Source organism: Athene cunicularia (assembly GCF_003259725.1).
Source record: "Athene cunicularia isolate RWA chromosome 2 unlocalized genomic scaffold, athCun1 chr2_part1, whole genome shotgun sequence".
NCBI classification, from domain to species: domain Eukaryota; kingdom Metazoa; phylum Chordata; class Aves; order Strigiformes; family Strigidae; genus Athene; species Athene cunicularia.
Genome location: NW_020799095.1, coordinates 89,370,805 through 89,383,090, shown reverse-complemented (window position 1 = coordinate 89,383,090; position 12,286 = coordinate 89,370,805). Strand labels below are relative to the sequence as shown.

The 12,286-nt window shown below is 37.8% G+C and overlaps 1 protein-coding gene across 1 annotated transcript in view; it reads left to right on the top strand.

The window, feature by feature from the left end:
* The window catches only part of CARMIL1 (capping protein regulator and myosin 1 linker 1), a 191,802-nt gene that overhangs the window by 92,852 nt on the left and 86,664 nt on the right, over nt 1-12,286 (top strand). The window contains exons 10-12 of the mRNA XM_026841413.1: nt 807-895; nt 5,517-5,611; nt 9,889-9,975. Coding sequence (XP_026697214.1) covers nt 807-895; nt 5,517-5,611; nt 9,889-9,975 — 271 coding nt within the window. The remainder of the gene's footprint in view (nt 1-806; nt 896-5,516; nt 5,612-9,888; nt 9,976-12,286) is intronic.

The following is a 12,286-nucleotide window of genomic DNA, read 5'->3' as shown; positions in this document are numbered from 1 at the left end:
CCTGCTGGGGGGGGTGGGGGGCTGGAAAAGGCAAATCCAGAAGCAAAATAAAAGATTATAATAAGAGGTGAGGAGGTACAGAGTTCACTGTATGGCTTTTGAATCATTAAGGTTTTGTCTTACTATTTGAACAAGCACAGCAAACTAACTCTTTTGTTACCATGTTTTGTTCATGGTACTTGCAAATGTTCATGCAAATTCTAGAATCCAACAACAGTAAGATCGTGAGATGGGAGATTGGAAGGTTTCATACTAAAATACACTGACCCTTAAGCACTAGTCATTACAGTCTTTGGAGGACCTCTAGCTAGAATGCTTTTGCCCTTGAGTTTTTGTTTTGTTTGGTGTTTTGTTGGGTTTTTTTTTTTTTAATCTGCCTTAAAACATCTTTGTGTTTAGTTGTCATTCCTGGTCAAGCTTTATTCTCCTTGCACTAGTTGCCACTTTCTTCTGAATGATTAGCATGCATATGAACAAAATTTCTTTTAAAAATTGAGCATTTTTTCTGAATCACAGGGTTTGGGTGTTTTAGTATCATTAGAAAAATTCTGCCCCCTATGATTAGGTGGTGTGCTTCACAGATTACTTGCTTTTAGTCTGCCTCTTGCTTCACTGACTCTTTTCCAGAAGTTCTCTGTTGCCATCTGACTCTCTCTCTGGGATGTTCCTGGTATTCTTACTTACTGTTTATGTATGACAAAAAGCTGGCCATGTTCTGGATCCCATTAAGATGTACAGTTTATAATTCAGTAACTGGCTGTTCCATGTTTGTGTTCTTTAACACTGTTCTGTCTTTTCTGTGACAGTCCACTGATGTCTGTGAGCAGATACTGCGAGTGGTGAGTAGGTCCAGTCGATTGGAAGAACTGGTATTAGAGAATGCCGGGCTTAGAACGTAAGTAATTCCTTTGAAATGTTGTTTTAATTACTGCTTACTCCCAGAAAAAAAAGATGTCTGCTGTGTATTAGCCAGAATAAGCATTAAAAAACCTCATCCTCAATGTCTACCTTCTTCTGAGGAGCCTGTAGTCACAAACTTGTCATCAGGTTTTTCGGAGGTTCCTTATGTCCAAGAAAACCATTTAAACTGATGGTTTTTAACATTCTGTCTGGAGAGCTGTGTTAAGTGGAGCAAAATGGATCGGATAAGGCATAAGACACTGTTCCTCTCTAAATATGGTTGCTGATAGAAGTGTGAATACCTTTTTGTCATTTAAAAAAGTGTTTGAGGTTTTGTTAAAAAAAGCATATTATTCCATCTCACAATAGATTATAGTTTTGTCCACAAGAGAGCTGTTTTTATCTTATTGTGGATTACAGTTAGCAACTTTTTTTAAAGCAAGAAAGTAGATAATTAAGTTAATTAAGTCTTGCCATAGCCTTAAAAGAAAGGTACATAGAGGTAAGCCATACAATTTAATCCTTGCATAAGTTTTAAATACAGTAAGTTGTAGTTAGTAGATATTTGCTTTTTTTCCCTTCATAGGAAATAGAAGCAAAGTTCAAGGTACAAACTAGATCAGTTGCAAGTATTTGTAGCTTGTTTTAATGTTAGAGTAGCATACAAGACTATGGAGACAAGATAAAGTCTAATGAGTTTTTATGTTAATGGAAAAAAGCAGTGGAGAATTGGGAGAAGCACAACACTAAACTGAGTTAAAAATAAAGAAGAGAAACACAGGGAAAATATTTGGTGTACTTTATGTCATCTCCTCTTCCACTCTTCGGGTCTTTTCCCCCTTTTTAAAATGGGTGTTGCATTGAAATACCTTTAGAAGGAAGTTGCTTAAATGTCACAGGAAACTTGAAGTGGCCTTAGGAATTACACCTAAACTTTCTGTTCACTAGTGTATTGCCATTAGTAGCTGTCATTTGAGATATAAGCACCTGATTTTAATCTTGTGGTATATACTATGAAATTCAGTGATAATCACGAATATTAAAAGATATATTGACTACCTTTGCACATTGCCTACCTTAACTTATCACAGTTGGATTAAATGGTTTTGGTTTTAATGGGACGTGACAGATAACCTGTGACTTCGGTTTTCTTGTCTCCATTTACATGCCTTGGTGTGTATCTGCTCCAGTCAGCATTGTCTGTTTTTGTCAAGGACGCATTTGTCAGTTTTGCCAGTTATCATATCTGCTTGCTAGGAGGAAATCCTATTGTTACTGGGTATCTTCACTTCACCTAGCTTATAGACCAGTCATTTTTAATGAGCTGTGACAGATTGCCAGACCAGGGTTAAGAAAGAGCTACCAAGAGCAGTGCTTAGAGAAATAACCTGTGCAACTGCAAGAGCATATTTCCTCCTGCAGCAGAGTTGGTTTAGGACTATTCCATTCTTTTTGATCTCCAGCCACTCATTTCTGTGATTTAGTTTGGGACATGGTGCCATAAACACTTGTCACCCTCCCAGCTGATGAGACAGCAAACTACTGTGCAGCAGGAGTTATAAGGACCCAGGACTAGGGAAGTGTGGACTTGATGTTGGGGAAAACAGCTTGTCAGCTGAAACTCCCTGTCTGATAAGTGTGCCAGTGTGGATGCTCTTTAAAATTTTATCCCCATTGCCATTTCTTTAACAGATGTAAAGGGTGCAGTCTAGGTTATTTTGGATAGCTAGTTAGGATGCTAACTAGGGTGAACGATATCCAGATATCAGGGGAAGGAGAATAGTTCAGGATGATCTGAACAAATGAGCTTGAAAAGAGTTACATCCCTGAGGTGTTTTAGAGGAATGGAGCAATATGTGATAACCAGAATATTCATTTCCATGAAACTGCAAGATGGATTCTTCAGTCTGCAAAGGCCTGTTTGCAGGAGCTAGTGAAAATGATCTATTTGTTGTGCTTATGTGCTCTCTGAAAGCTGGCAGGCAGAATGTCCCTATCACCTCCCACACCATCCTCTGCAGCCGTGTTCCAAAGGGAATGGCCAGCTATGACAGAGGGGGAACAGCAGGGGTGCCTGATGCTGGTACCCAAAGGGCTCTTGACAGTGACCTTGTGTCTCATCTTCCCCTGCTGGATGGGCTCTGAATGTCCTTAGACCTAATAGTGTTAGTTCCTCCTATGCACATTCTCTTTTTCTCTGTTACAGGAATGTTGTCTAGACAGATCCTGTGGAATTGTTTTGTTTGTCTGAGACTTCCAGATCTGTGGTGTTCTTACCCTTGGTGAAATACCCTTACTCTGCTATATGTATAATTAAATTGAGTCTTTTTTGGGCTTTACCTCCAAGCCTAAATGTCCACAGTTCAGGCAAGCATGGCTGTGCGATGCATACAGAGTAAGTTTGATGCTTAGAAAGTGTCAGGCTTATATTGCACGCTCTGTTTGTGAAGTGCGTATCCAAAAGAAGTAATACATTTTAGAACTTGAAGCAAAGAGTGGATAAAGGAGGAGAAGGGGTATTGCCTAGTGAGCAGAGCCCAGCTGCCTCTCTTTATGGTAGAGGCTGCACAGGGAGTGGGGAAATTGTATTAGTGTTTTCCAAAATGGGCCTTGGAGACCCACACACCCTACCTAGGTAATTCAGTGCTTTCTGGTGACAGTTGTTTTACTGTGCCTTTGCTAAGTAGTTCACACACACCCCCAGTTGTCCAAGAAGTTCTGGTAACCCTGCCTGGACTGCTAGCAAAAGCTGGAGCAGAGTTCACAAGTGAGCCTGGAGGTGTAGGTAGAATACTTTAATGACAAGAATCTGTTAGGGATCAAAGAAGAGGAGGAAACTCCCCATGAAGAACTCGCCATTTTTGTTTGTTTTTTAGCTCAAAACCTCATTTTTCTTGGCTGGACATAAGGAGCTTGTTTCAATTGCCTAAGCACAGGCATCTAGTGCTATTTGAAATGCTGGAGGGTATCCACAGAATGTTGGCAAATGTAACTGAGGGCCTACAGGAGATATGTAGTCTTCTGCAGCAGCAGCTGGTAACAAAGCAGGATACCCTGAGGCCTGTCATGTGGCAGAGATTCAAGCCCAGAATTTCTTTTTGTTGAGTATTTGTATTCACATGCTACTTGTATTTTAGGAAAAGAATAAGCTTTTCCTAAAGGCAGCCCATTGTCATGCTTTTGCAGTGCTGGAACCTGTTCTAGCCCTGGGAGTCTGTTTAAGGACATAGGGTTTCAAAGGGAAACTAAACTTCCCTGGAACATCTCTGCACTCCTTGCAACAACAGATAAATTAAAAGCTATTGAGGCTATTGCTGTCCAGTCTCCACTCTGTTCTAGATACTGGAAGAGAATGCTACCTCCACTGCAGTTCTCAGCACACAGACTGATCTACTAGATTTATGGTAGGCAGGATCTGTCCTGAGGAAAGAGGGCAGTATTAATTATCACTCTTCTAGCAATGTAGCTGATGGTTCTCCACCACTGGCCTGCAGGAGTTAAGATAATGTACTTCAAGGCAGAGAGAGAAGAAAACTCAAGGCGTATTTTTGATTTCTACCTCAGTGTCTAACTTAGGTGAAGTAAGAACATTGAAACTATTGTCTCAGTTTAACAAAAGCACACAAGTAGGGCTAGTCCCTTTATACATGAAAGCTTCCCCATAGGTACAGGGACAGGTTTGAGGATTTGTCTTAGAGCTGATAACAGCCAACAGCCTTTTGACTTAATGTAAGGAACATGCTTCTACCAAAGTCTTGACTGTGTGGTTGTGTAGGAAAACCTGATAGCTTTGATTTTAGTGCTGTGGGTGGTGGTAGATACAGCTGCAGCAAAGTGCTGTCATATGGGGCAGCGTTCCCTTGCCTCTTAAGTGGACATGGAACAGAGGTAGGTCATGCTACTACAGCTATCTACCATAGTTGGTTAAAGTTAGTTCAGAGCTCTCTGTGCTATCTGGCCTGGCTGTTGTGAGCATTATAGAACTGATATACCATTGTTGGGGCACATTGCTAGGGCTATGGTCGGCCAGTTATGTACTCTGATGCTTCTCACTGTAAAAGAAAGCAAGCAAAGAGCGGTTCATAAGCATACCGCTGTTCTTTGAGAGCACTATTCCTGCTTTTTTACAAGGCCAGAAATGCTCCTTGGTTTTTGACCTTCTGGATATGCTGCAAAGCCCATCTGTTTGAGTGACTGTTGGTAGAGGGCTGCTGCAATTGAGGGGGGGAGGGTTGGCTTGAGAGCAAAGGAGGCAGTTGATGTATATATCCCACACGTGTGGCATGGAGGAGATAAAAAGTGTGCTCAAGTTTTCAGTTATTCTATGTAGCTCCTATTTTATATCTTCAGATCTTTATGAAGAGCAGTTTGAGCCTTTGATTGAGTGCCCTTCAGTCTCTCAGATCACAGAATAAACATATAATAAAATAACCTGCTTTGAAAGATATCAAATTAGCCAGATAAGCGTTGTTTAGAACTGTGAAGAATCGGTTACTTCTCTGGGGTAGGATAGGCCACTTCTGGCTAGTAATCCCTTGATGCTTTTAAGCTTATGAATGTGCTGTTGACAGCAGAGATAACAGGATTCTTTCTCCCTCTCTTTTCTTTTCTTGCAGAGATTTTGCACAGAAACTAGCCGGTGCCCTAGCCCATAATCCCAACTCAGGACTCCATACGATCAACCTTGCTAGCAATCCGCTTGAAGACAGAGGTACTGTAACATTTGTATTTTTCTCTTTCTACAAATGTAATAGGAGGGTTACTGCTGCTCCATTCAGATTTGTCTGAATAATAGGTTATTGTTCTGTATGTAACGCTTTTGTATCTGTTGTTCACAAATGACTGAGAATTGCTATTCTTTTTTGATTTATACATATCCATTAGCTTGTTGAGAAATATTTAAATGTCTTCAACCAACCATGGATTTCATTAGATTTCATTACATTTTCATAGAGGTTTATTTTAAAGGAAGATAGAACACAGTGACTGTTTAGGATTAGAGAGTAAATAAAGTGATGTGCACATTTAAAGGCAATGTAATCAGTTGAAAGATAAAGCATGAGGAAACTTTGTTGCTTGAATTATATTTTCCTGATGCTTTTGTGTTTTTATTTCAGCCGTAATTCCATATTTATTTTCAGTACTGAAACTATTTATTTTTTCAGCTTTGTGCTAGTCCATTGCATTGCCAGTACTTGGCGATGTTCAGCAATACTGGCATAACTAGCATCCTTATGGAGCAAAGTGCTGTTGGCTTCACAAGATAGAAAATCAAGCTGAACAGCTCAGCTTTTCTCAGACTAGGCACCGCTAGGCATGATTTCAGTACATATCAAGTCATTCCCCTCCCTTGTCTACTGTCTTTTCACCCGAGAGGCATTTATTTTTAAAATAAGGTTACATTCTTTCAGTCTGAAGTTGACCCTTCAGTGCTGCCCATGTGAGATTTCCATTTGCTTCACTTAATGCATTCCAGGCACACAGCGCTCTGGGATCAGACCGTCTTGTGCTTCTGTTGGGACAGAAGAAAACTAAGAATTTTATACAGTGAACCTTTTCTTGTTTTATTTGATTTGTTTTGGGGAAATTTTCCAGTCTCTTTGCTGTCATGATTCAATATGGCAAAACTGTTCGTTTTGATTACAACCTGATTGACTCAGAATGTTGTTAACACAGAGTCTTGTAGGTGTCTCTCCTTTCTTGCTGATTCAGTGAGGAAAAAAAGATGGAAAGCATTTTTATCCTTTCCTCTTTTGTATGCCTCTTCCTTTTGACTAGAAACAAGTATGAAAATATTTTTGTTTTTAACGTGTTCAGAGTGTTTTTTTATTTAAAATTGTTCACATGAATTGCATAATTTTCTGATTACCTCTTGCATGCTGGTTAGAACTTAACCTCCTTAAGAATCCTTATCATGTGAAAGCCAGTGTTTTGCTGAAGAACATTATTATAATTATAGTGTGCCGTAGACCTGACTGCGTTGTACAAAAATTTCTGTTGTAAGCCAGAAAAAAGGCTGTTACATTGTTGATTCTGTTTTTGAAGAAATGTAATTAGATTGTGTAATATGAGAGTTTTGGTTTTTTTTTAAAGGAACTCATTTTTATCTTGAAAGCAAGACAAATGACCAAACTTTTGGTAGATATTCTACAGTGCAGAGGTGGTTGTTTTTTGTTGTGTTTTTTTTTTTTTTTAAAGCATATCAGTGTGGGTACTTTCTTTGCAACAAACATGTAGATTCAAACCATTTGGCAGTATCCACATAAAAGATACAAATGAAATGCAGAAACTACAGCTTAGAAAAATTATTAGGGCTTTTTCATTATCTCAGTCTCTCATCACATGCAATTAAGATTTGACCTTTTAATTACAGAATTAAAAAGAAATTAACTATAATTGCAGTGTGCAAATATTGCAGCTTTTCAGTTTAAGAAAGATCTGTGTGTTATGTGATCTGATATTCACTGAGTACAAGGTAGATTTGGCTGCATTAAACAGAAGGGACAGCAAGCATTTCACAAGTAAAAAGCTGGCATAATGGATATTCATGTAAACATACCGATTTTGGAAAATCTTGAAAAATCACCTGCAGGAGCAGGAAGTTCAACCAGATTATTTTACAGTTACAAGGGAAATAACACAGAGTTGTGTGAATTATGGGGAAGAACATACCATTGTGCCTTGTTTGAACAAAGAAACACCCTAAGCTATAGTATATTATTGACTACCAATAACTAAAGACATCATATAATTACATTAATGTCTGTATTCCAGTAACATGGGAAGTATGTTTAGTTTAATTTAAGACATAGAACCTGGCTTCAGTTCAAATACAAAGCAGTGTTTATATAAAGTGATTTACACTGAGACCAGTGTCTTAATCTGTGATTGATTTCCCTTTATGGTACTGTCAATATTTGTGAGACTAATACCTGGAAAGTTTATTATCAATCTTGGTTTTAAAATCTAGCCGTGCTAAAACAATAAAGAGTTTTGCTTTTGGCTCTACTAGAATCAAAATCTAATCTCACGTTTTGTTAAAAATAATAAAAAACAAACGTATTGAAGCCTATAGATACTCAAATTCAACTGTGTCCCTGGCTGTGGTTTTACTCTACTTCTGCTATTAGAGCTCTCATCTTTGTTATGAAGTTAGCAAAAATAGTGACTTAAAGAGTGTTCAGGGGCCAGAAGCACTTTTCTGTACCTGTTCCCTGTATTTTATAACTGGGTGGGTCCTCAACCCCCAGTGCTGATAGAATGTTAAAATTGTTAAGCTTGGCTAGAGTGATAAGTGGTCTAGAGATCGTTAACTAAAGACAGAGTGCTAAAATTCTTTGCTGCATGTCTTATTCCAAATGATTAACAGCAAAAAATACATTTGTGATATCCTTAATCATTCTGATTGTACTCTTTTTTTCCTCCTCTTTTCCCAGCATAACTCTAACTTGATTTTGAAAGTATATGTTGTGACTAAACCAGCTGAACAACTGTGGACAGTCAGTTACAGAATATAGATTCTGAGGCCAGTTTAAGATAGATTGAGCCTCCTACTTCAGAGGAGCTAAAATTTTTTTTTTTAAAAATAGTAAAGCTATGAAAGGAAATCCTATTAACATGACTTGATTCACTCATGCTTGAAGCTGATGAAGATATACAGTTACCACTGTGCTATGCAATAAACAATGTCAAGGTGTCATGCATCTAATATTTTGGCAGTATAAATAAAATACAATATGCTGTTTTGAGCTGCACAGACGTTGCATCTATCCCCAGCATACAGAACATGCTTTTACAGACAGCATTAAAAAAAACCCTACAACAATATCTGCAAGGTAGCTGTTCTTTCATTATCAGTGAGGTAAAACACGATCAAAGTGGAGTAAACATATGTATGTGACATACTAGTGGTCTGTTTCATACTTGCAGAAGTGTATCAGCTTTTTCATTTATTGTATGTTGAATCAGCTAAAAGGCTTTACCCCCTTTGCCTTTTTCCTCTCCGAGTGAGTTCCTGTAGAGGACTGTATTTCATACCTCAGGTTAAGGCTGGAGTTTCTGTGTTGATTTATTCCTCTAATAAATTTTTCATGGATTGGTTCCATTGTTATTTAGGTTGTGCCCTCTTAATCAAAATTCAATCTTTTGCTTAAATGGGGGGATTAAATTTATGGAGTGTGGAACTTGGATACACTGAGAAAGGGCTTTTTTTTTTTTTTTTTTTTTTTTTTTTTTTTTTTTTTTTTTCTCCTTTTTTTTTTTTCCCCCCTTCCTCCTCTGTTTTGGATTTGTGCTGAGGTAGTCCAGTCTGTGTCAGCATCTCAATGGGTTTTTACTGTTTGGGATTGCAAGTGGTTGTTTCCAAGCCTGTGTCCTGGCTGGTAACCTGCAGGCTGCTGTAAGGGAATTAAGTGGCCATTATGACTCTGTGGAGGTTTCAAGCTCTTAGGGTTTACCTCAGAAAAAGAGGGCAGTATTACCTAATGTGGGTGTCTCTTTTGCCTTGACAGCCTTTCCTCTTAAAAGAAAGTAAAAATAATTTGAAGTTTCATGTGAGGTGCCATTGTTGGATTTTAGTTTGTGGTTGGGTTTGGGTTTTTTTTTAATGTTGATTTTTTTTGGCTGAACCATAAAGCTTCCAGATTTTCCAAGTGCTAACCTTTTGACGTGTGTCATATCTTTCCTTTGACTCCTTCTCAGAACTGTGTATTATATGGTTTTTAAGCTAATTAAATGTGGCCCACTGATTTTTAACAACAAAATTCCCTATCTGTTCAGTGGTTAGCAAAGAAGGGGATCTTGACTACTACAGTAATTTCAAAGATTTATGATCATAAAAGACGGAGTCATTTTGGGTCTACCCTCATAGTGAGTGCAGTTCCTCCTGTAGTTCCACCAGTGCAGTTTGCCCCTGGTGTGATTGCTGGGAAAACCTGAGATCACACAGTTAACCTGAAAATACCCTTTTTCTCTTTGCTCCCCCAACAGGTGTGTCATCTTTGAGCATCCAGTTTGCCAAACTTCCAAAGGGACTGAAACATTTAAACTTATCTAAAACCTCCTTGTCACCTAAAGGTAAGTTTTATAAGTAATATTCTCTTTCTGTTCTGAAAGTTTCAGACTTCCATCCTAATAATACTTTTTGTTACCAGATTATAAAGTAATTAATTCTATAAATTATTTACATGTCTATTTTCAACAACACAGCTGCTTTTTTGCAGTCCTTAGTTGCTGAACCATGGCCAGGTTTCAGTGTCCCCTTCAGCCTTTTGAAAAACTCTTACTTCTGTAAGATTTGAGCTTAAACCTGAATTGTAAAGAAAGATTGAATTTATGATTAGCATAAATGATACATTTCATATGTGGTTCAAAAAGATGTCTGAAACAAAAATGTGTAGGGAACTTCCCAAATGTTTTGCATGCAATTAAACCACGCACTGTGGCAATGACTATAAAGTGGTTTGTTCTGAGTTAAGATCTCTTTGTATTCTAATTTAAAATTTTCAGATCTGATATAATAATTGAAAAGTATGTATATTTTAAATGTATGTATATTTTGAATGTATATTTTAAAAGCAATAACACTACTGAAACACAAGTACAACACTTTCAGGATTTTTTGCATTGCTATTTTACAAATAAAAGATGCAGTGACCTCTTAAACAGATTGTACAAATCCAGGATATCTCCTGGATAGAACATGAGTGTTAAAAATAGAAAAAATGTACTGACAGTATTGCAGCTTTTTCTCGAATGTTGATGACCTGGAAAAGACCGGAGTTAAAGTCTGTGAAGGACATTAGTTGATGACAGATAGGAGCTGTACTCTTTTATCCTTTTAATTATTGCTCTGTGAAGTGCAGCTTCTGTGTTTTCCTAAACTTTAAGGATTGACCTGGGGGAATATGGGTGGGGAGAAGGGTTTTTTGTTGTTTTTTTTTACGAGTGTCTGTAGCTCTTATTGTGCTTAAGTAAATAGTAAACCTTAAACTGAATTTATACAACCATAGTTTCCATTAAAAAGATTTCATTAAACTCTGGGGTTGTTTTTTCCACTTCTAACTCCATTTTTGGTAACAAGCAATTGATCCAAAATCTTGACTAACCTTACATGTACAATTTTACAGAAATACATGCAGTTTTGGTATGTTCATTCATCTTGTGCTTTTCTTCATGTGATTTGAATGATTTCAGCAAGTGCTTGTGATCATTAACTCAAGAGAACACTCTAGCTATGCTTCCATCTTTGTAAGGAATAAATGCCAGCTTGATGGAATTCATCAAAAACTCTTGTCAGTAAAAATGAATTCCGAGATTATGAAAAGAATTCAGAAGGCTTTTAACACACTTTTTTTGAAAGCAATCTTTAAACAAAATCTGAAAATATTTTCCAGTATGTCTAATACTGACCTCATATGAATCCTAGTCCAGACTGCATTGCAGTACGTATTCTCTGGAGAGTATGACTATGAATATTGTCCCACGGTAGCTCCTCAGTGTTCCTTAAAAAAAAGTACATGTGATGTTTTAAAATTGGAATTCTTATAACCTTCTGGACCTGAAGAAACCTGGCTTCACCTCTTCAGTTGTCTGCAAGACTGTCTATCTTAGCCAATTTTCCTTTAGCTTAAGAAGACAGTACTGAATTAGTTTTAACTTGGGAGGCTATTTTTGAACTTGTAATATTTATGCTCAAGAACATAAATTCCCATTCATCTCACATTCAGTGTTTCAGTATTTCAGCTAAATTGCTAAAATGTAAATTTGCAGGCCAACTGCATCTATAAGGAAAGTGGTTTTAACAAGTCATTTGAGGACTCCTAGATGCTTTTTAAAAGCATAACAGGTCTAGGCTTGATTATTGTTCTGTCTTGGGACTGTATTTAAGAGTTACCAAGTCAATCACCTCAAAACATGAGAAGCAGTTACTTCTGAAAACCTTAAATCAGTTTATATCGGCACATAAAATCATAGCCATAAAAATCACACTCTTCTTCCCTCCAAGCCTGAAATCCTACTTAATGTTTTGAGGGGCTTATTCACAGTTTTGCAGCTTCAGTTAAGCCCTAACTGTACATTAAACCTTTGTATCCGTAATTTTCACAATGTACCCATTGGCAGCTGCATCAAAGTATGAGGGGTTTTTGGTTTGGCAACTAACTGTACAACTTCTTACAAAGTGAGAATATTCTCACTATATTACATATAGAGAATGCAAGACCAAACTGGGAAGTTGAGTGCAGCAAGAACCTACCTTGAGCTTTCACAGCCCAACACACACACAGAGCAGAGCCCTCCTGCAACCAGACAGCACGTAGGGAACTCTCCCCACCTACAATCTCTGTTTCTGCTTCAAGCTGCCTCATGGGAACCCTGTGCAAGGGGA